The 24,807-nt window shown below is 39.1% G+C and overlaps 1 protein-coding gene across 2 annotated transcripts in view; it reads left to right on the top strand.

Moving 5' to 3' along the window:
• Nucleotides 1-24,807, top strand: part of DAAM1 (dishevelled associated activator of morphogenesis 1) — a 99,026-nt gene that overhangs the window by 36,488 nt on the left and 37,731 nt on the right. For both annotated transcript variants that reach the window (XM_018562769.1, XM_018562762.1), the window contains exons 4-13: nucleotides 3,455-3,526; nucleotides 12,038-12,132; nucleotides 13,570-13,903; nucleotides 17,721-17,831; nucleotides 18,407-18,510; nucleotides 19,839-19,905; nucleotides 19,987-20,104; nucleotides 22,407-22,545; nucleotides 23,365-23,423; nucleotides 24,176-24,363. In XM_018562769.1, the coding sequence (XP_018418271.1) occupies nucleotides 3,455-3,526; nucleotides 12,038-12,132; nucleotides 13,570-13,903; nucleotides 17,721-17,831; nucleotides 18,407-18,510; nucleotides 19,839-19,905; nucleotides 19,987-20,104; nucleotides 22,407-22,545; nucleotides 23,365-23,423; nucleotides 24,176-24,363 (1,287 nt within the window). The remainder of the gene's footprint in view (nucleotides 1-3,454; nucleotides 3,527-12,037; nucleotides 12,133-13,569; nucleotides 13,904-17,720; nucleotides 17,832-18,406; nucleotides 18,511-19,838; nucleotides 19,906-19,986; nucleotides 20,105-22,406; nucleotides 22,546-23,364; nucleotides 23,424-24,175; nucleotides 24,364-24,807) is intronic.

The following is a 24,807-nucleotide window of genomic DNA, read 5'->3' as shown; positions in this document are numbered from 1 at the left end:
ATTGAGCGGCTCGGGTTTAATAAACGTGGACCTCGCCTTCAGAGAGGTTTGCTTTGTTCAAAAAAGGATAAGCAGAGAGCAGAAGACTAATCACCACTATTATGCATCTCAAAGACACCTTTTTAGGTGCATATATTTGTCTGGAGAGGAGCTAGCCATCTTGGTAGAGGAAGGGCTTTACTTCCTCATGTCAGGCTCGAGCAAGGAGAACAGTGAACAGCATAGTAATGACATCAGAAAATCTCATTCTAAATCTGACATTAACAGAGGTAACAGTGTCTTAGATCTCATACTTCAGATATACAGTTATATGGCTAAATGCAAAGGATGTACACTCATAATTTCTATTTTTCAGGGTACTGTTTGGCCAAAATTACCATTTATAAACGGTCCCTATAACACTGCAACTCTTCACTTTTTTTTTTTTTATTATAGTTCCACTTTAATATCACATCACAACATTAGTTCTTCATTTGCATCGTGCATGTAGACAAATTGATTTAATTGTATAGAATCCAGAGGTACAATTTTTTGTTCCCCCCATCTGAAAAACAAATACGTTTTTAAACTGGACCTGACATTCATTCTCTGTAAGGGTGCCTTTCTTTTTGTAACAAAGCCAAGTGATGGTCCCCCCTTCCTTCACAAAATGACTGGCCTACTATGTGATAGAGATGGGTGCATGTTAATAAAGAATTTGCCAGACCTGAAGCTGAAGGTCACACAACTTTCTCTAGAGTGCTGTCTAAGCATGAACAATTAACTGCTTGGAACAGACACACTGTAGAGGTTTAATAAGCCTGTTAAGTGCATTCTCTTTATGATGGAATGCAAAGTGAAGTTTCTTCTCTACTAGATAAGACTGCTAGAATTTTATGGAGTGTTATCACTGTATTAACGTGAAAGAGACTGCCGAATAGAATAAACTGACCCTCATTCTATGCTTTACTGACCTGTTAACAGGTTCAGATGTCACCCTTGTGTGCTTCGATCTGAGCGCTGGGGATAAGAATTGCTCCTGATTTCCTGCATGAGCTAAGGCCATTTACACATTCAATTTGCTTTTAATCACCTCATAATAATATAATTTGCATAACCACTGGTGTGAGGCAAAGAGTTTTACGACAATCCTTTAATTGGGTTGCAATTCCCCCATGATCAAATGGTTGATAATGTGATAGATTTAAAAGTATACTCCAGTCAGTCTAGGAAATTTAACTTGGAAGTGCATAAAGGGCCATATGAGAGCTGCAGTCATAGGTGACTGAGGCCCACACATGACTGCAGCTTCCATCTCAGCCATTCTGAACCTAACTGGAATTCTTGGTTTTGAAAGTCCATGTCGGCCTATGCACGAGCAAATTAAAACAGATTGTTTTTACACTGAAAACACCAAATGCACCCCAAAGTTGACCATATTGGGCCAGTCCACTCAAAGTAATTTTAGTTATAGGTGCAGCCTAGTGAGCTGTGTCAGCCCCCGGCTTCCTATATGTCTCAGCCACTCCCGATACACCCACCCCAATTTATATGTTGAAAATATTTAGTATTCAAAATATTAACATAAGATTTAGGTTAGTTGTTTACAACCTGGATTACATGTTCCATCTCAATATGGTGGGTGGGCGGGCGTTGACATCCACTGTCCGTTCCCCCACGCATGTGCAATATCAGCTGCCAAATGGCCCGCAATGTGCATATTATTTATTATTGCAAATCCCTGTCCCTTTGAAAGTATATTATATGACCATAAATAATTCCTTCAGGTGTTTTTGGTGAAGGGTACTGTTATGCTGCAGCTTACAATGTCCGGTAGGACAATTTTGAACTTCCAACCTTGTGCCAACAGATCAGTTTCTGTTCTAGCGGGACTGCACCCGTGTACACAATGCCAACTCCCCAAAGACACAATTTGACAAGTTTTGGTGTTGAGGAATCTGAGTGTCCTTGCAAAGAGCCCTGAGCTCAACCCTGAACCATTTTAAACACTTCTGAGTTGCATTGAAACAGTGATTAGAAGGCTTTTCTTCTAGTTCAACATCAGTACCTGACCTCAGAAATACTTTTTTTCGCTGAATGGACTCCAAAAGGAGTAGAGGTTCTTCTAGTCGCAAGGAGGGGCCAACTTCATATAAATGCCCATGGTTTTTGTAATGGGATGTCCAACGAGCTTATAAAACTATGATGATCAGACGTCTGTAAACCTTAGGCCATATAGTGTTCATGGGCCTTTATTTTCAAAGAAGGGATAGTTAGAAGCATGGTAAAACTGGTTCATCTTCAAACATATTTTCACTAAACCTTTTGTTTCATTTTATAAGCCCAAATAAATTACACTGTTACCCTTTTGATGTTTATAATTGCTTGTCATTTGGAACTGTGTCCTTTGTTTTCATTAGACCATCACACAAGTACAATGTGGGGAACATATTTCCTTTCTTCTAATAAATCTGGAATAAAAAAAAAACCCTGGAAACTAAGCTAATTGCCCTTTCTTTTCATTTTAAATGTAAACCATTTGTGAGGACTCGCTGAAACAATTCAGTTTTTTCCTTGTTTATTTTACATGTCTTTTGAGGTTTTTTTTCCTGACAACCTTTTAACCTTTAAAACTGGTTATTTTATTTGTGTTGTTATTTATGGGGGTCTTTTTTTGGTTTGGGTAACAAACAGTTGACAGTAATTAATAAGGATCAGTGTTCTTTTGATCTTCATACACAAACATTTGGTGTTCTCTAACTGCTTGTAACATGCATTGCACCTGATTTATGCCTCAATAGAACATTTCCCACCATTCTTCCATTTTGTCAGTGTCCTGGAACTTCTACAGGAACCTAACATGCTTGATTTAGGTCTGTGACTTAAAGGAGAACTATGAGGCGAGTGAAAATCACTCAGCCTCATAGTTCTAGCCGACCTGTGACAATGAAACTGTCACAGGTCGGCTCAATAGATCGTGAAGTGAGCAAACACATACCGGTGCTCGCCCACTTCTCGATCATCTCCCTGCAGAGAGCCGTGACTGTCACTCGCGTCTCCCTGCAGGGATTCCCCTCCTCCACTGTCCGATCCTCCAGCGCTGACCTGCGGAACGGACGGGGAGGGGGCGGGTACAGCTGGCTCTGCCTCTAGATAGGCAGAGCCAGCTGTCACTCACGCAGCTGGGTGGATCAAGACAGTAATGTTGTTGGGATCTGTCCCGGCAGCGGCGTCTCAGTATACTGTGAGCTGTAGCTCGCGGTATACTGAGCTTTGGGTGACGGGAGGACGCTAGTTTGTGTCCTCCCGTTACCCTTAGGAGAACTATGGGGAAAAGCCCTGACCCCATAGTTCTCCTTTTAAGTAGTAAAGCAAATATAAAGATTGACAGTCCTGTAGCATGTGCATTCAAAGTCCAGTAGACATGTATGCTTTTTATGTAACATTTTCTATTGATGTTTTTTTTTCTCCATAGGACCAGGAAGAAAATAAAGGTGCTACAAGCTGGCCAGAATTTTACATTGATGAACTCAATTCTTTGGCTGCTGTAAGTACTTGCTCAAGTCATCTAACCTATGTGAATTGAATTAGTATTTGTACATTGGGCACCAGAAAGCACTCTTACACTTGTGTATATGACCCAGCTACTCCAATGCTTACCTGGGAAATGATACCTCAAACACAAAAATGCAGAGTGCAAATTGCATCTGTCACTTGTACCTACAAATCTCCTGCATTACCATCCTGCTGACCACTATCCCTACTAGGAAACATGTCGGCTATAAAAAAAAATAAATGGTATTTCACAGGCAAATGCTACATATTTGGTTAGCTGTATGGCTTAAAGTGAAAAACCTGGCAAGCCACTTAATACACATTTGAAATACACATATGTGAACTATTCTACCTGCCAAAGGAATTGTAATTCTGGTCACCCATCAGTATTGTGATTAACACTAATCTGCCTCATGGCCTGGCCAGGCAGCTGACACTTATTTCCTGTTTCAGCTTTGTGATTTTTTTTTTTTGCTCACTACTTCAACCTGACCATTAGGCAGTTAATCAGCATTGATACTTCTGTCCAGTGAGCAGAGAGCTAAGCAAGAAACAAAAAAGAATGTAAAATCAGGAAGAAGTAGATTTATCATCCTGACTAGCAGAGGGGTGTTTGAAGAGAATGGGTCACCAAGATTGCAAATCCTTGGGAAAGAAAAACGTGAACATATATGTATTTCATAGGTATATTTAGTGGTTTCACTGGACTTCCATGTTCACTTAGGTGCTTGTAGGTAAGGGACCATAGCAAGCATTTCCACAAGGAAAAAATTCAGTTTGAAGCAGTTGTGTAAAATGATTCTGAGATTCGATAGTTAAAGCTAAATTCCAGGCAAACCGCTATATACACCTTTTTAAAACAAAATTTTTTTTATTTATTTATTTTATTTATTTAATTTTTTTTGAATAACAATTTTTTATTATTTCAAATAGCATATACAAAACAACTGACAACAAAAAATATATATGACAATGTATATTTCTATAGGAAAGTAAAACATCCATTCAGCGTGATGCGCATTCGAAGCAAGCATTACATCTCGTAGAGATGTATATATCTTAAGTATTTGTTGTTTCCAAAAATCCGTTGTCAATTGTTAGCATCGCGTATGTTAAGATCTTATCAAACATTTCCATGCACATATATATACACATACACATACACATATACATACATACATACATATACAAAATAATAAAGAAAAACAAATATATAGCAACAGAGCTATAAAGATTTAAAAAGAAAGTAAAAACAGTACTAAGTAGAATCCGAATTTCACCATTCCAAAGTAAAGTTACAGTATCCCTCAGGTCCATAGTTCTATCCTGCATTCTCGTTCCTCCTCCCCTATTCAAGCAAAAAATTGACTATCAAGCATTTTAAGTTAAGTAATCCTACCTGCCCCAGTTATATTTGTCTGATCCTTTCAAAGAACTAGACCTTCTATATCATTCCAGGCCTTCCAAATTTTTTCATATGTGGGTATGGTGTTGTTTAGCCTTGCCGTAAGATATTTCATACTTTGAACCTCCTTAATACGTTGGTAAAGATCCAATTGAGAGGGAGAGATACGCTTCCAGTGTAATGCAATAAGAGAGCGTGCCGCCGTCGGCACATGAGAAGCCAACTTATTACTTTTGTTAAGTTGCGGAAATGGGAGGTAGATACACCTTTTGACACAACATATATACGAACAGTTTTACCTGCCAAAGGATTTGGTAATTTTGTCCAGCTAGTCCTGATATTCTGAGGCTGAGAAAGTGACCTAACTTTTCTTTACTGTAGTTAAGTAATACTGCTCGGTAACTTCCCATCCAGTATCCTGTGAACAGTTAAGGAGTACTGCTTTACTTATTCTTTACTCTTTTTGTCAGCATGGTCTTTATTAGCGTATGAAGCATGCCTGATTGGCTTCTAATGCTGTCTTGCTACCCGCAGTCGAAATGCTGCTGTACATAGAAGAGGCTCATAATAACTCAAATTGAAGTATTTGCACTAACTGCATTTAAAAATACATTTAAGAAATGTTAAAGGATGCATTACTGCATTAACTGATGTACTCTATTTGTCTAGAGATTAGCTTTACCTCAACCCAAGTAAATGTGAAATTCCCAGGACAATATCCTTGTATGAGCTGGAACACAGCACAGTTAAAGCACACCCAATCTGAACTTAGTGTGACAAAATGTGCTGTGTTTATTCATCACACACTAAACTTATGTGCTCTCTCTCTGTTATCTCGGGTGTTTAAATAGCTGTCAGTGATGACATTAATACAGAAGGACCATGCCAGGGTGAGGCAATGGTGGCATGGTACAGCTGTCAAGCAACTGCAGTATGGAAATTTGCCAGGTGCATACTTCAGATAGAATAAATATCTCTTCTCATCTCTCAAGATAATGAAAACAAAATGGAGAGCTAATGAAAGGAGCAGTTGTTTCACCCTTCCATGTCCAACACATTGAGCGGAGTGTGTTGCAGACAGCTGAAGATTCTCTTCATGTAATGTCAGTGCTTTCTCTGTGCTGATGACTTGGCAAAAAGAGTTTGATCGTGCCCAGGCATTCTGTTTACAGAACGGCATGCCATCAATTTGAAGGAATGGATAGCTGGAGTTTGCAATCTAATATTTGTAGAGAAAATGAATAAAGGTTTTTGAGGAATATAAGGGGGCTAATATTCCTAAAATATGATTAATATCAAAGAGGATATCAAATCCGTTTTATTGTTCAAAATCTTTAAAAAATGACATATTACACATTAAAATGAGTTTGCAAACCTAAACTGTTCTAGGGTGTGGATACATAGTCAATGTAATAAGCCTGTTCCCAAATATAAGCAGATCTAAGCAAATATCACCCCCTATCATCTAGATTACTTTAGCGCGCAGTTGGAGTCCATGTACAAAGTATATTAAACTAGAGGCAATGGAGTAATAGTTGGAGGTAGTTGTAGTATTATTTTTATTATTATTATACAGGATTTATATAGCGCCAACAGTTTCTGCAGCGCTTTACAATATAAGGAAGACATTAAAATACAATTCAAGACAAGATGGTAAGGAGGGCCCGCAATCAAAAAGGGAGGGGCCAGTAAAACATGAGGAGGTAGCTGTGAGGGGATGAATTGTTTGAGAATGTGATGGTTTAATGGTTAGATTGAGGTGGGATAGGCTTACCTGAAGAGATGAGTCTTTAGGGATCGCCTAAAGGCAGTTAAGGTGGGAGATAGACTGACAGGTTAGGGTAAAGAGTTCCAGATGATGGGAGAGACTTTAGAGAAGTCCTGCAGGCAAGTGTGGGAGGAGTAATAATACCTCCAGTAATCCTATATATAATAAGCAGATATACATTTTTATAGAGTGGGAACCAGTTGGAACCTTTTGTCAGGCTTTTTGTCCATGTTCCTGTTTGATTTCCTTCCTGTCTGTCCCGATGACGGTAGCCACCAACACAGGGAGTGAGGAAAAAGTAACCTGATGGAAATCTAGACACCAGTAAAACTCTGAAGGTAACCCTTTCCCCACTCCAAAAATATTAACTCCTACAATTTGCCTTTCTATGCAAATATCCTACTTGGTTAGGAATATTATAGACCCAAAGTGTGGTCATTGTATTACTCACCCTATCTTCTGGGTAATACGAGATGATGTAACCCCTGACTAGTAATAGAATACACATTAGGAAAAGAGATTCCTAAGAATGTAATGCTGGAGTTCTTGTAATAAATGCTGTAGTATTATCGCTGAGACGGCGTGGGAGGGAAGAATTGCTTCCTGCACAGCTGGGTACGTTTAGAAGATAAGAGTTACAGAAAAATTGTAATTTGCTAAATCAGAAAATTTAAGTTGTATAATTAATAGATTATTCTTCAAATTGTCTTCTAGTACAAAGTCAGCTGCACTATCTTTTCTTACTTGTGAATTGCTAAAGGGCAGTTTATGATCAATTCATATTTTATCTAATGTCTGCTTGGCAAACTTTTAAAAACCCAGATATAGACATTAGATCAGCCCATTCTCACTTCTCAAAGAACTTTCAAGTATCTAGGGTAATGGAGAGCCCTGGTTGAGAAAGGGTGCATTAGATGGTCATTTTCTAATACTAGCAATATTATATGCTATATATGATACGTTTGGATGAAAACAGTCTGTACTAATCACCACAGCAGATTCACAACTCCATCATAGCAGGGTGGAATTTTTCAGGCTGTAGTTCTTTGTTCCTACTGCTCATAGATGAGTGCAGCATATTTCTGTATGGCTCTCTACAGCAAACCCTTAATCCATTTAAACAAAGCTGACTCCAGGGGCTTTTGCCACATTTGCACTTGTAGATCAATGGCTCTAGGGTCTAATATTGAACCATTATCTTCAGTGTGTTTTGGTTCTATAGTTTGAAATAGACATTAGGGAAATGTTTAATGAGGCACATATGATCTGAGTGCCAAACAGTCCTTAAAAGCTGTGTGCGCAGGCATTCTATACAATGAGCAGGCAATGCCTGTGCCATGATCACCTTGGGAGGACAGTAGGAATTCAGACAGGAAAATCCTACCTGACCTGTTAATATTTCCCTTAGGAATGGTTGGGAGTTTGCTCACATCTGTTGCTGCCAATAGCCTGTAGAGGCAATCATTTATTGCCAATGGGAATCCCAAAGAGATCCATTTATTAGCACAGTGTGATATTTTTTTATAACACTTTGTTTCTAAGTATTCTTTCTATTTCTTCATCCATTTGGGGTCAGCCATATTTGTGCCTTAAATTTGCAAATTCCATATCCTTGCTGCTTGTTTTTTCTCACTGCCAGTCTACCAGAGAAGGTCTTGGTCATTGAAAACAGTATGTCTGTAATGATGTGGCATACCCGCAATACGGCAGCCAATCAAGAGAAATACAAGAAGTTGTCAGGCTGGCATGCTGATCCTCTGGGTTCAGTTCTTTCTTATACTGCAGCCTGGAAATGGTATGCAAATTAGACATTCTGTTTTAACTAACTGCATACTGGTTCTGGGTCAGTAATACTTTGTTGAAGCCAAAGGTTCAGCATGACCACAGTGGCATTTCTCTCATAACAGCTGGTTAATAGCTTTATAAGGACCAGCCATAAATTTCTATATAGAGGTATACTATTCCTTTTAAAGAGACCTTGTCACCAGAACATTCATTTCAACAACATTCTTCCCATAACATTTTATTTAAAGTATATCAGGCAAATTTGAATGAAAAAAGGTGATTCCTTTTTCATTTACAATGCTTGATTTATCTGTGTTTCACCTGTAGTTTTTTTAAGGTGGTGACAGGGTCTCTTTTAGGTATCTACAAAAAACAGTTTGTCATACTTCTGTATAAGGTCTGATTTGTCTGTCCTGGCCATGCAGCGTACATGGTTAGCAGTGTATTGATCCCTCCATGGCTAATGGGTGAGCAGCCATCTATACATTCAGCAGCCGGGTATTAGGGAGATTAAAGTCTCCATCCTCTGTGCTGCCTTTGTTAAATGTTGCAGGGCGAGATGGAATAAATGACATCAGTGGGCAGCCATCCCTGCAGGGCACAGAACTGCATTGTACCTCTGCTGACAGCTGTCCCCACATATTAACATGGGGCCGCTCTGGCAATACAATAGAACCCAAGCGCGCTCTTTTCCTCCCTTTTCAGATGTGTTGATGAGAATGCTGTTTGCTCTCTATATGCAAGCTTATTAGATCACTGTACAAAGATGCACACAATATATCAGTCATTAAAAGGATGATCAATACTTTTTATAGTTTTATTTGTGTGTGTGTGTGTGTCATTCTAAATCCATGTGTATTTATCTGTTTTAGATGCGTCTGTGTAGCAGGCCTTTGCAAGCTTCTCAATTTCAGTAACCGCAAACTGACTGTCCCCATGGAAAGACCAGGGAAAAAAAGAGCTTCCCTTCATTAACATATAATTCTTCTTTAACCCTTTGTTAGGACAGACAGTGTTAATGGGATCTAGCAGCACAGTACATACAGAGTTAGTTAATTATTATAACATAGTCCCTCCCCCCTTGCATTCCAGATGGAAATTAAGCACAGACAACAACTATTCTTTCAGAATAGAGTATGTTTTGTGCATGTAGAATTTTAATTTTGTTTTAGGTTATGCTATGTGAATGGGAACATATAACAAATATAAAGTAGGAGGTATTCAAAGTTGGCTGCAGAAGTGGAAATACACTTTAAGGCTTTCAAGCAGGATTTGAATAAAGCCTTACTAATAACATTTTTGCTGTAAAATAAGTAGCAGAATGTTGTACTGTGTGATGCCTTAAAGCCCATTTCCACCTTTGCAGAGGTATTTAAGAAATAAAACATATGCAAGCAATGTACACCATGTACATGAAGCAGACATATGCAGTTGATGTATGTGAAAACAGAAACCTCCCTCTTCATATCCATATTGAAATTTCTGCCGCTGTGCTGTACAAGCAATGTGAAAATATCCCCCACCAGCGCCCCCCCGCCCCCCATCCCTGGACAGTGTATTGTGTGAAAAGGCAGAGCTAATGTTTACTGCTCATGTTACAATGGGTGACAGGGAGGGGGCAGCTGATTACAGCCTAATTACCCCAGTGTCAGACTGAATTTCCCGTGGAGGAAATTTTGCATTTTTAGGCTTGAGGCCTAGTAAAACTTTCATTAAAAAAATTAAGAAAGCCTGCAATGTGAGTCATGAAAATGTGCACATGTATACATCATCACAACACCTCTTCATTACCACAATACATGCAAATCACTTACAAAGGTGGAAATTGACTTTTAATATAACATTCCTTTCTGCCCCCTGCCACAAACCAAGAGCGAAGTTCCTAGTGCACTGTGTTGTAATTTCAGAAGTGTTGAACTACAGAACACATTTCCCTTTATGGAGGTGACAAGAGAGGGAGGTATGGTTATAGTCCTAACACACTTCCTGCTCTAGGGTGGCAACGCTGCAACTCCATAGATGCAGTACAGTGAATGAGTGTCAGGAAGTGTTACTGGTAGGATCACCAGGTAAAAATATTGTGAGAAAAGTCTCAAAACAAGAAAACTAATGTATCCATCACATCTAAGTACTGGGGGTATATACACTTTAAATGTAACCTTTAGCTCCTGACTTTGCACACACCAAAACCATTCTTCTTACTCCAAGTGATTTAAAACAAAACATTGGAGTTAAAGTATTAATGTTTACTGGCTGACTGTAGCTCTCAATTAATATTCTTCAAGGTTTCCACCAGTAAACCAACTTTCATAAAGTGAAGAGGATATGTATAAAGGACTTATTACTGTTTTTATAACATTGCATTATGTAATCGTTTTGAATACATTTTCAGACCAGCAAGATTGCGTCCCACCTAAACATCGCTCATCATTAATCCTTAGTCCTTTGAGTTTAAATGGCATCATACTTGCATACATACGTTCACTTACATTATTTTAGAAACCCTGCAGTGATTCAAAGCTTAATTACTGCCATAAGTGTGGTCACCATTCCTGAATAGGTCCCATGATATATCTCGGCCATCTGCTCTGGGTCTCAGATCCCATTCAGCCTAGTCTTTAATAATCTGAGATGACATTGTGTTTTCATGCCATATTAGCAGCATAAATTGTAGTGTCTTAATGGGAACTAAGCATCATATATCATCCTGGTAGGAGAAGCGAAGAAGGACCTTTCAGGGGTTCTTAGAAAAATAGGTTGTATTGTGAAGTGCGCTTTTTGCCTATGAAATAAACATAAATGTAACTTGGGGGGGGGTTAATGTTTTTACAATCCTTATTTTGGTTATAGAAATATATACCACAATGCATTCTATTTCTAAGGCTAGGTTCACAGCTAAGCGATTTATATCTATATGTCTAGCGAACAGTAACAAAAATGATATTTTCGTTTCTAGTAAGGTAAATAGTGCACTATAATACTGTAGCCTGCAATTGTTCTCCACCATTTTTGCAAAGTAATTTACTATGCCGTGAATCTTCTGCACCATAGGTCTATTTACAACATATACATATGAATCAGTCAGAGGAGAGAGACAATGCCTCTCTGTTCTAGCTCAGAGGCATTTTTAGTTAGAGGAGGTCAAACCGTGAGCAGTTGCATTTTATACAAGTAGTTTAAAAAAATTAATAGACCATGTATAGATTGCACGTGCATGGGGAGGGGTAAGATTCTGATGTGTGCATTGATGGGGCAGCAGCTCTGGAAAGAATAACTTCACTATAAGTATACCCATCTCATGGCAGAAGGCTAGACTGAAATGATTACTGAAGGTACAAAATAATGACGCCTTTTAAATACTATTTTTAAACTTTTGTTTTAAATGTTACCCGTAAAAAAAAATTGTTTTTATTTTTAACACAATTGTTTTGACTATAAAATCTTGGCACTTCTTCATCTGATCCAAACGTGCATTATATTACTTGCCTTTTAAAAACTTAGTGTTAATGAACAAGCAATTAACCTCCTTTATTCCCATGTTGCAGAGGAGAACATTGCTGGCAATGGAGAAGGAAGATGAGTATGAAAGAAACAAAACCATAGAGAGTCTAAAGACTGCACTGAGGACAAAACCCATGAGGTGAGTGCAGATCAAATATTTATGAATTGTTTGTATTGACTTTCAGTGTTTCCTTTGTCATTAAAGGATCACTATAGTTTCAAACAGGGAAATCGTAACAGCACTCTTCTGCCCTTGTTCCACCTGTGCCTCTTCGTACAGAACTTAGATCAGGTGGCCACCGGGTCCAGTAGCTGTGGCCTATTCAGGGCAGTGTTTTGGTCCTCTTCTAAGCTGGCGGGGCAAGGCAGTACTGCAGATGTAAGGCCTAGTCTCAATAGGCCATAATGGAAAACTGTCTTATTTGCAAGGCTGCAGGTTGATGGCTTTTTCTTTTAGCGTGCACGGGGAATGCATCACACATGCAAAGTACTGTGAGGGGCAGTACTCTTGTCCACTTATCTGATATATGTACAGGAATGTAAAGCTAAATTGGGTAGGTCTACGGGAAGCTGTTAGGATTTAGTTTAAAAGTACAGTCAAATATGTGATGGTGGGGGCAAAGACAGAGGAAGCAATTAGGGTATCAGGATGTCCAACATCTTGTTCTACATGCACAGGGACAAATAGTGAATGAAGGGAATCTTCTAGGGTCAAAGAGTGCAATTAAAACTCAGAGTCCAAAGGGAAGAACGGCATCCCAGAGTCACTTTAGCTGAGAACATCCCTTATGACTTCTGCCTCAATAGGCATCTGTAGGAGCCGTTGTTACTGTAACTTCACAACGATTGAACCCAGAGCTCCTGGAAAGCAGCAAATATGGGCCTAAATTATGCAAAGGAACATTTAAACTTGTTGGGACCTTGATGACATCTTTCAAATACCATGCAAGAAAGGGACATTGTAAAAACTGGCAGTTGCATGTTACTGGAGTGGTAGCTTACACAAGGCTATGGACTGTCCGTGTGACAGAAATGATTGGCCGTGAGCTGTCACATGCTCCTTCATTCCTGGGACGCACATGTCTGTCTGCTCCCGGTGCTGAACACAATGGGGGTCAAAAGAATCTGTTACTTTGCTCTGAAAAGGCAGAACACAGGCTTGCTTTAAAGCTAAACTGTCACAAGAGAGACTCTGAATCTGCTACTGCTGAACTTTTCTAAAAATACTAGTTGCTTGGCTGCCACGCTGACCCTTTTTTGTTTCAGTAATTTCATTCACTGACCTGGAGCAAGTATGCAGAAAATGCCTTCTTACATTTCTCTTCCTTTCTAATCTGCATACCTGTTCTATGTCAGTGATTGAGAAAGTATTGAGGTTCATTGATCGGCATAACGGGCTGCCAGTTTAATTTTTGTTTCTCTTTTAACCAATCAACAATGGCACTTATGCACTTTCCTCATTTGCCTTCAATGTTGTTTCCCAAGCAATTTATCTTGACATGCTTTTCCAACAGAATATATTCTTTTTGTATTTTTTGGGTGCTTTACCTCACTATTATTATTATCTTTTTTCTAGGTTCGTCACCAGATTTATAGAGATGGATGGTTTAACTTGCATTTTGAACTTCCTAAAAAATATGGACTATGAAATAGCAGAGTCCCAAATACATACCTCTCTCATCGGCTGCATCAAGGCGCTGATGAACAACTCTCAGGGGAGGGCTCATGTCTTGGCCCATTCGGAGAGCATTAATGTGATTGCTCAGAGTCTGGCAACAGAGAACATCAAAACTAAGGTGGCCGTGTTGGAAATTATGGGTGCTGTCTGCTTAGTCCCTGGAGGACACAAGAAAGTTCTAGAAGCTATGCTGCACTACCAGAAATATGCCAGCGAGAGAACGCGCTTCCAGGTATTACACAGTAATAATCTTTAGAAGAGGGAATATTCTTTTCTTGACATTTAATAGTTACTTGTATGGTGCATATCAGAGCTAACACAGAGATAAAGGCAGAATGATGCCTTACACAAGGTCACTCCACACCTTTGGTCCTTCACCCCTTCTGCTGACATTGATAAGTCTTTTAATGGGCATAGAGGAGCTGTCCCATTTCTATTGTCAGTTCTGGCATAGCCTGCCCCATAAGACACCAAATGTTTACAAATCTTGACTTATTGCTTATCCCCTTGGTTTACTGCTGGAGCATGGAGGTTGTAGCTGAGCCCCCTGGACAATCCACTGGATCCTAGGTTCCTTCCTAGGTATCGTTGTGACTGATTTTAAATCTGAGTTCACATGCCAATCAATTTTTTTATTTTATTTCAGCTGATATGACCAATATCTGGACTAAGGAAATAATTTAAAAATCATGCACCCAGCCATATGCTAGCTGAGTGGCATTCTCGTGGAATTTCCACCAATAGATGTTCTGCAGAACTATCTAGTGGAGGTATACCATGCAAATGGCATTTGCCCATCATATCATTTGGAAGATGATTTATAAATCATCTCTATAGTATTGTAACCAAAGTAAAGTAATTGTGTTGATTATTTAGGTTAGGGATGTGAATAAATCACAAAATGGGAAACTGTTAAACTGTCATGTGTTCTATCATGAGTAGAGACCGTAGAGGTCTCTTATTTCTATATTGGTTTTGTAGAACAGAAATGTATGCACAGGGTCTTACAAGTATTCAAATACCTGCAATTAAAGGATGATCCAGGCATCTGTCTTAAGCTGGCCTGCCATGTTACATCCTGGTTGTACAGTCTTTTTATATTCACTAACCGCTAAGTTAAGTAAAGACCTACCTGATTAGCTATAATACACTGGTTTCTCAGGAGAGACTTGTAAATCTACAGGAGAATGTACAGTCAGATTTGAATGTGTGGCCGGCTTTAAAGTGACAAAACATAGACAGATCTTAGAATGGCTTCCTGTATCTATTCAGCTTGTTGCACCTCTGACTCCTACAGCAATCATCTGATTCATCCAGAGGTGCCTTGCAAAGATCTCTAAAAGGTGTGTTTTGTTATTCATGGAGATAAAGGAGTGGTTCTTGGATTTCTCAATATATTAAAAAAGAATCTCTGTAATCATGAGTACTTCTGATGATCTCAGCTTTTCACTATGCATTGTTAGTTAACTCTGCCATCGCCAGCTTAATACAAGTGATAGAGTACAACACACAAACTTGGAGGGCTGAGAAAGACAAACGTTGGGTAGCTTAGAGTTCTGTTGCTGTGTCTTCTTTAGAAAATCCATAATGGTCTGAGCCACCATTGTCATGGATGAACCTTGTGTTAAATATTTGTAAAATAAAGATGTTGTTGTATAAATCCTTTTAAATAAGGATATAATACAGTGCTCCCAAAATCATTATAGTTTCCCTTTTGTATTGTTTAGTTTGCATTGAATTCTGAACTTTCTTACAAAGCCCAGCACTACCTTTTCACTTGGCTGTTTGTGCCTTACTAAAAATCCATACAGATCCAGGTCTGTGTTCCTGGTCTAAGGGCTTGTTCCCACCGAAAGCGGGTGCGTTCCAGAGCGGTAGCTGCTGCTGGAACGCACCGCGATCGCTAAGAAACTTTTCCCCGCGTTTTGGGGCGGGAGGGGGCATGGCACGCCCCCCCCCGCCCACAGTGCGATCGAACGCGTGGCAAAACTTTGCCAGCGTTGCGTTCCACTGCAAATGCAAAAAATAAAGCAAGTGTTTGTAGTGGAACGCAACGCTGGTAAAGTTATGCCACGCGTTCAATCGCACTGCGGGCGGGGCGTGGAAGCGGTGCCATTGAATTAAACGCCACGCCCCCTCCCGCCCCAAAACGCGGGGAGAAGTTTCTTAGCGATCGACGTGCATTCCAGCAGCTACCGCTCTGGAACACACCGTCTTTCGGTGTGAACAAGGCCTAAATCATTTAGCTGTGTGTGTGGAATTTGATAGCATGTGTTGTGAAAAGCAAGATATTGACAGCATAGCAGTAGGTTGACTACAGTAGAGCTACAATTTTGCATATGAAATATGCTTGTGCAATGTTTCATGTTTACCTTACTAAACTGGCGTTTTAAAACATTTTCTGAAAGTAATTTTGTCCTGAGAGAATACATACCAAAAGCAATATTCATTCCATGATTACTTGCGGCATTTTATGCATTGATTAATGTACTGTGTTTTTAAAACAATCCCACATCTGGTCTGTGTTTAGGTTTTGAAATAAGTTTTCCCATTTTATTTCCCCCACTAGGTTGCGCAGCTTCTCAAAGTAGTGATTAGGTAACTTGAAGTAAGCATTTGTAAAATAAAAAAAAATAAAAAATAACTTTCCATAATCAACAGATGTACAACACTCTGTAGCTGCTATTAAATGATGAATGATAGTAGATAATGTTCATTAGTTTATCGAATTTTGAAAAGTTGTGTTTATGATTTTCTTCGGATTAACAATTTACACCATTTTACTGAATGTGTCCAATGGCGTCTCTTAGAATCTTCAGCACAGAATGTACTGCGTACAGCAAACCGTGGCCTGTAATTTGTACTTATGGCTTTTTATGAGCATATGTGTTATGAAGCACATTGTAATTTATAAAATGAACACTGACCACTAATTAAATGCTACATAAAACAACTTAAAACAAATTTTTGCCTTTTGCAGGTAGTAATTAGTTACTTCACTGATCAGAATTATGTTCCTATAATGAGTAAGCAGTTCAAGCAGTTTCAACATGAACAATATTTTTGACAAAGTGACCCTAAACTCAGGAGTTAAATCTTAAAACTGGATTCAGGTACCCTAACCTTTAACAAAAATGTAGCTTATTTGTGTATCGCTCGGCTGTAGATCTTCAAATCCTCTCTGAATTGGTGCTGACACTGTCTTTCCTTCTGGAGGGTAACTACTTTTGTTCCCCACGGTCTTTGTAGGTGTTGTAAAGTAGCCACCGCCGCTCCAAGCTCGCTCCCGTGATGAACTACAATATCAATACAAATTAGCTAACTAAATGTGAGATTGAAGTCCATCACAGGAGTGAGCTTGGAGTGGTGGCTACTTTACAATACAGACGGGCATCTTGGGGAACAAAAGTAGCCACCCTCCAGAAGGAAGGACAGTTTAGCGATACACAAACTACATTTTTACTAGCTAGGGTACTTGAATGCGTTTTGAAGTTTTACCTTAATTTGAGTTTAGTATCACTGCACCATTGGGGTAATTAATCATGGCAACCTATCGGATTCCAGCTATAATTTTTTTCCCTGCAAGTCAGGAAGCATAAGCAAATCACCTTAATTTTTGCTTTGACGTTCATTGTGTTTATTTTATGCATTGTCTAAAAAATTTTATTTTGGCAATGGTTGGACACATACAGCATGATATTTGTTACAGATTGACCACAATTTGAATAATCTCAGTCTCATTTAAGCTACCAAAAAATTTGGCTTCAACTGATCAGCTGTAATTTTCTCTCCAAAGCGGTGTTTTTTTTACGAGCAATGTGTTTGTCTGTTTTGGTAAGGCTGTGACCAGTGATCATTAAACAATGATCATTAAACAATATAACTGAAACTATGTAATGATTGGAAAATGTATAGCATCATCAATATTTTGATAACTACATAAGCTAGTAAATAAGTTAGGGCTATTCTGAGATTTTGTGGAACTCTTAAACCATTCAAGTTATTTATACTCTTTTATAATGTGCAATTTTAATTCTGACATATTTTAGACCCTGATTAATGACTTGGACCGGAGTACAGGAAGGTACCGTGATGAAGTGAGCCTTAAGACTGCCATCATGTCCTTCATTAATGCTGTTCTGAGCCAAGGAGCAGGTGTGGTAAGTATTAGTTTTTAACTTTATTTTCTATGTATTAGGTGTTGAAGTAACAAGTCGCAGTGCAAGATAACATATTATGGTAAATGTTTGTATCAGTATTGTGCTGGGAAAAAGGTAGATGTGCTTGGGGTTGATTTAGTATCTATGATTCTAGGATGATTCTTAGAATGTGGTAATAGAAATGTTAAGGTGGGTGTATTGACTATTTTATTTAGGAGGCCAACAGAGAATTTTATTTGGCAGGAGCAGCTCATCAACTGCCTTAGTAATCCCTCTGCATTTTATTATTTTGCAAAACTCCAAGCAATGCATTTGAATAGGACTGTCCTATTTACTGTGTTCTATTGGGATCCTCTGCATTGCGCTCAGCCTAACTGACAAGTGTGGCCCCAATGCAGGCAGAGCTCATATGGCCTTTTTAAGTGGCTGTATACACCTTCCCCTTAGGCACAGACAATTGGTGAAGCTGTCAAAAATAAGCATTAGCCCCCCACACATTGCTAGGAAAATTGATCCATAGCTGATCTTGAAATACCAGATCCAGTTCTGACCCAAACCTTTTGTTTGCCTTCAAGGAAAGCCTGGATTTCCGGCTTCACCTCAGATACGAATTTCTAATGTTGGGGATCCAGCCGGTAATTGATAAACTCCGTGAACATGACAATTCAACACTTGACAGGTAATTAGTTATCATACTTTGACTGGATGGCTGTATTTTTTTAATCAATAGCTTCTGGCATTTTCATTAGATCACAGTTCTTCTTTACCTATTAGGTGGCTCACCTAATCCATTCACTAATGACTAGAGAGGTGGCACCTCTGCTTTTGGCTTTTTCTTTTCACAAAGCTGGTTGGTAAAGATTTGAGCAAAAACCGTTATGTAAGCTTATGGGCTATCTTATATGGACATATACATGTGTTATCTAGAGTGTTCAAAATACATAAGTGAATTTCTGCTTTCCTATAAGTTATACAATCTTTCATGAGATTGATTTCAAGGTATTCTCTCCTGCAGTATGTGTGTGGAGCACTATTAAAACATTAATGCCGGCCTATATTTGAATTCCTGTCCCATCCTAATTTGCCCAGCCTAAGCATGCATTGTAGAAGAGCAACCTAAATGGTGAAGAAACTTCTTCTCCAAAATCCCATCTGTTTCTGATCACTTGATCTCAGCTGAAGGGGTTTAAGGGACTGGTGTTCAGGCAGAGCCATACAGAGTGTGTTTTACTGAACCCTGGTTTTCCCTTTTGACCCAACTGCCGAGGGATCATGGCAACTGGTCACAGAGAGGTCAACTTGGGGTGGGGTGTTTAATTATAGAATAGGTTTGCTTTAAAACAGGGGTGGGCATCTCCGGCCCTCCAGCTGTTGTGGAACTAAAAGTCCCTCGAGGCATTGCAAGACTGCGCTACAAGCATGACTCCCAGAGGCAGAGCCATGTTGGGATTTGTAGTTAAAGCACAGCTGGGGGGCCGAAGATGCCCACCCCTGCTCTAAAAGGATAAATAAACCTATCTTGCAAGTATTACATTTAAATGAGTGATCAGGAAGTCTAAATAGGTAGAAATATATCTATGTAAAATAAAGTAGCACTTGTGGTGATGGGTTTTGTTACAACCTGTCCTTTAATCTTATTGCAGGACACAGTAATTACTTTGTCCTTAATGTCTACCTCCATGTCTCCCCAGCCTAGAAAGCTGATGAGGTTAGGAAATTGTTCTTTTGTCTATGTGGCAAATGTTAATACCGGGAAAAATATACTAATAAGTATAGCAAATAAGTTCTTCCATTTTACAGAAATGTCAACCTGCACATTTGTTGTATAAATATCTCTTCTGCTTGCGGCACTTTAATCGTAATCTGGGAGAATCTAGCACAGGGTGGGAAAGATGTGTTGTTTTTTTTTTAATCTTTGAGCATTATTAATAGATATCCTATATGTATAATACTAAAGGCACATGAATCATTTTTTAATTAGATCTCAATTCTCTATTTTACTAATAGGCATTTAGATTTCTTTGAAATGCTGAGGAATGAAGATGAGCTTGAATTTGCTAAACGATTTGATCTGGTGAGCGTTTCGGTCCCTCATTTGTTGGGTTGGGGGTGACTTTTTATACCAGTCCCTGATAGTTTACTTTTCTCTACACAGGTCCACATAGACACTAAGAGCGCCACTCAGATGTTTGAGCTGTTACGGAAGAGGATATTGCACTCAGAATCCTATCCATACTTTATGTCCATTCTACACCACTGCCTCCAAATGCCTTGTAAGTATGGAGGCCGCTATTGGGATATCATACAGTTTAAAAAGATCTAAGGAGATGACCAAGCCTGAACTTGTTTGGACTTGTAATTGAACAGATATCATATTCCAAGGCTGAATACACATGATGGACAAAAGACATTTTTATCAATAGCTTACCGAGTGTAAATCTTTCTTGTTTTGTGATGTGTTGTGTCAATGTGAACACAGGCTACTGGTTAGTGCTTTCATTGCTCCCTTGATCTGTCAAAAGCACCATTTGATGATCAAATATATAAAAATGCAAAATATAAAAAGCAGTTTTGAAGTTTTTTTTTTTTATACACACAGACACCCCTTACTTTGCCTCTTTTTTTAGTCTTTGGTAGAGTGCTTTGGTATCAAATCAGCACTTCAACTCGGATCAGAAAGAGAACTTCCTGGAAGCCTTCCTAGAAGGAGGGCTTCCTAAGTGGACCAGCATTCCACCACACAGTTTTGTAGAGACAGCCATAAAGTGATCTCTTTCCTAATTATTCCATATCAAAGTCAACACAGTGTGTAAAGGCCATAATTCCTATGGACCAGGGGTAGGCAAACCTCAGCCCACCAGCTGTGGTGAAACTAATAATCCCATCATGCATCTGCCTCTGGAAGTCATGACTTGATTCTTGCAATGCCTAAAGGGATTTATAGTTGCACCACAGCCAGGCAGCTGAAATTTGGTTACCCCTGCTATAAACTGTTCTGTCCAGTTTGTGTAGTGTTACCCAAGTGTGGCACTTCTCTCTAAAGCATTTAGCTAAAAATTGCCTAAGATTTTTCTGAAGGCTAACTGAACTTTGAGATTGCAATTTTACCTTCAGTATAATTTCATTATACAGCGAAATTCATTAGAAACAATTTGGGCAAAATTTCAGCAGTCATTCCTACTGGTGAGGTTTCATCTCTGTCCTGCCGCATCCATGCAGATTATCTCAAAACATTTATTTACAAAGAACAATATTCCAGAGGTCTGTTACCGTTGGTTGTGTGTACAGAAGCTAATTGAGTTTAGGCAACCCGCTTCATTTCAGATCATTCAGTGTTAAATTTGGATTTCCTTCTAATAGTCCTTGGACAAAAAAATATGCTGATTTTCACACTTGTCTGTTGGCTGTCTGCTGCAACAACATGGCGGTACCTTTCTGATAATGAACGTTTGTTGTATGGGGGCATAAGAATTTGAACAGTTTAACTTAAAATAATACAATGGCTATTTCATGGCAAGTTCTTTGTGTTAGCTTACTTAAGTTATTTGTTGTGCTCCATTGTATCCAGTATAATACAGAGCTGTCCTTCAAATACATTGACCTTGCAAGCAGTTGCCAGTTTGTGTCTTAAGTGTGTAACATGAGAGGCAACAGATTAAGTATCGCTTGTAAAAATGAAATTTAAGTTTTCAGGAAGTGAATGCTGGGGGCATTATTTGAGCTCATGGGCACTAAAGCTGGCTAAAGACACTAGGGGGGTGGTTGGAGGTGCAGGCACAATTCAGGAAAGGGTACCAGCCTCTGGGCATAACCACTTATCTTTGGCATGGCGATCATTCATATTTTGCCTATAGAGTGGAAAGCATGTTGCAGACACCACTGAAATTGGTTTATCTTGGGGAAAGTAATGGCAAACAAGCAAGGTTTTTCAGAATGTGCAAATTACAACTTTCCACCAGAAGGCTCACGTAACAGTGTATGTGGGTGACTCAGAGATGAATTCAGGGGTGTTTGGTGATCATTTGAGGGCAGATCTTAATGCAATGTCTAGGTTTAATTTTTTTTTTTTTGCATTGTTTGAAAGTCTTGTTTTGATGCTGTTTTGTCTAAAGAATACAGTTACAGTTTGGCTTGACTTCATAATGTTATAATCACTGATTAAAGCACTTGATAAAGCAGATGTCATCCTTTGGATGACAACTGTTATTACTAGCGTTTCAGTTTTCTGCCTGGACAGCTGTGATAAAGTTGACTGTTGCTGTTGGCCTGGGCCATGTAATATGTCTGCTTCAGCCCAGTGTTGAGAAGACACTTAACTGTTCTTTTATTATAACTTCATAGAAGCTGGCGCCCGACTGACATTACTTATATCTTCTTGGCTGGCTCTCCTGTTGTCTCTCCATTGCATTTCTGCTACGTCACAGATATTTATAGAACACTTGCTTAGTGACAATTGATTATTTTTGTTTCTTTCAAGAACACGATAACGTATCTGAAACATTGAGCTTGGAAGGCCATGTCCTTGATGTTTGTTAATATGTTATATTCATTGTTTAATTTTTTTGTTTCCTCTAGATAAAAGAAGCGGTAACACTGTGCATTACTGGCTACTTCTGGACCGGATAGTTCAGCAAATCGTCATCCAGAATGACAAAGGGCAAGATCCGGACATCTCCCCACTGGAGAATTTTAATGTCAAAAATGTTGTTCGAATGTAAGTCAATATTGTTCAGAAAAACATATGTAGGTTAATTCCCAGGTATTCATCCAAATTCTGCAAAACATTAATGAAGGCTTAACTGGCTGCAAAGTTTGCTAATGGCAGTAATTTGGTACAAGACAAAAAATAGAGATTGTAAAGTCTGTTTATATAGGTTAGGCTAATAAGCACATGGACTCTTGTTTGGTACCCAGATCAAAATTCTGTACTGTGCCAGTAAGCAAGACCTTTATCCAGTATATTGCTGCTTGTATCTCTTTGCTGAACTAAGCTAATTTATAAAGTATGTAAAGATGCAATTGACTCCTTTAGGTTGTTGTGAATTACTTGAGTTCTACAACCTTAAGGCTGGGCCACACACACCCACCCACCCACCCCTGTGTGCACTGCCATTGGATAGGGGAGAGGTTGGTGGGACTTGGCTTTAAAGTTACAGATGTTAAGCAATGGGTAGTTTGCAATAAGCTAATTTCAGAGGATATCGTAAGAGTAATGTGCTCTGGCTAATAAAAGTAAAGCTTACACCTTGCAATACCTGTCCTTATACAGGACTTTAGTTTGTTATACTCGACAAGGGCAGAAAGGTTCACTTTAATTCTCAAGCGCAAGCCAGGCAGATGAAGAATGAAGCAACAGCACAACTTTATAAATCTGTTCAAATACGTTTATTCACCACGTGCAGGGCAACATGTGGCCCTGAATGAGGAGAGTCCGGATGTAAGCGGATTTGAACAGATTCCTGTATTTCTGCTGTCTCATTATTTGCTTGCACTGATTTTCCAGTAAACCAAAATATTACTTTAATGTTTGCAGGTTGGTTAATGAGAATGAAGTCAAGCAATGGAAGGAGCAAGCTGAGAAGATGAGGAAAGGTACATGTAGTTCTTTATCCATGTTCTGATTTTGTGTGGTCTATCATATTGGGGGCTATAAAGTATTCAGAGCACAAGTCCACTCATTACTGATCTAATGGGTTCTAGCTGTCCCAGAATTCAGTCTACAAGATCTCTCCCCTAGTGTTTCAAGCTGTACCCACTCATTACATCCATCATAAGGTTGTTATACTAATAAGGATGTGCAAGTTTGGGTTGGGGCATAGTTGCATCCTGTCATTTAGTTAAACAGGCAGCTACAAGCACCAGCTGCCTTTCCTGGGAGCAGGTTTCTGCATGGACGTGCACGCTGGTTGTTGTAGGTGGACTTGCTTGTTAAAGGCCTAAGCTGACCACTTACATTAGTCTGATTGTACAATCACCTCTAAATTTACCAACAACTATGTGACTGCAAAGGACTACTTAAACAATTCAATTAATATGTAGTTACTCTGCGTACTACATAGTTGTTGGTAAATATAAGCTGGATTGTACAATCAGAGTATAACTTGTGCTGCCAGCTTTAAACTCTACTAAATATATGAACTCAAAATAAAATATAGAGGTGCATTGTTTCCGAAATTGCAGTGCAGAAATTATTCTTAAAAAAATAAATTGTTCCCAGCAAAATTGTATTGTGCAAAAAACAAAAAAAAACTATATCTTATAGCTGCTGTTGTATACCGTGCAAGCACAATGTCATGGGCTTTGATGCCGGATGCCCTAACGCATGTCATGTTGTCCTATTCTAGAGCATCAAGAGCTGCAACAAAAGCTGGAGAAGAAAGAGAGGGAGTGTGATGCCAAAACTCAGGAGAAAGAGGAGATGATGGAGACCCTAAACAAGATGAAGGAGAAGCTGGAAAAGGAGTCTTGTGAAAACAAGCAGGTCAAACAGCAAGTGATGGAGCTCACAGCACAAATACAGGAGCTCAGCAAAGTAAGACAGTCATTGCAATCTTCTGTGGCCAACATTACCTATAGAGAGGTCTCAAACTTTCAGTTTTGCTTCTAGAATCTGACAGTCTGACCCTAGAGTCTGTACAATCCCTTTAAAGCTGCACTCCAGGCAGACATAAAAGACACTGCAGCTCTGTATTAATATATCATTTGCATTTTTCGTAGCATGAGGAGTCAGTCAATTGTGCTCCAGTGCTCATGGACTAACGAGAGACATGCAGAGCTGTGTAGATCTCACAACTGGACAGAGAGAAATCAAAATCCTTTAGCAAGATATAATTTGCATATATATTTCACCTTTGGCTTTTTTAGATGTTACCCAGAGTTCAGGTTTTAAACCAATTGAACAAGGAAATCTGCATGCTATGGATTACTGCCATTCCCTGCAATGCCCTGTGAAATATGCCTAAATTAATGACCCCCC

This window comes from Nanorana parkeri, unplaced genomic scaffold (assembly GCF_000935625.1).
Source record: "Nanorana parkeri isolate BGI_ZX_2015 unplaced genomic scaffold, ASM93562v1 scaffold20, whole genome shotgun sequence".
NCBI lineage: Eukaryota > Metazoa > Chordata > Amphibia > Anura > Dicroglossidae > Nanorana > Nanorana parkeri.
Note: the sequence above shows the minus strand (reverse complement) of the source record. Positions and strands in the feature narration are given on the sequence as shown.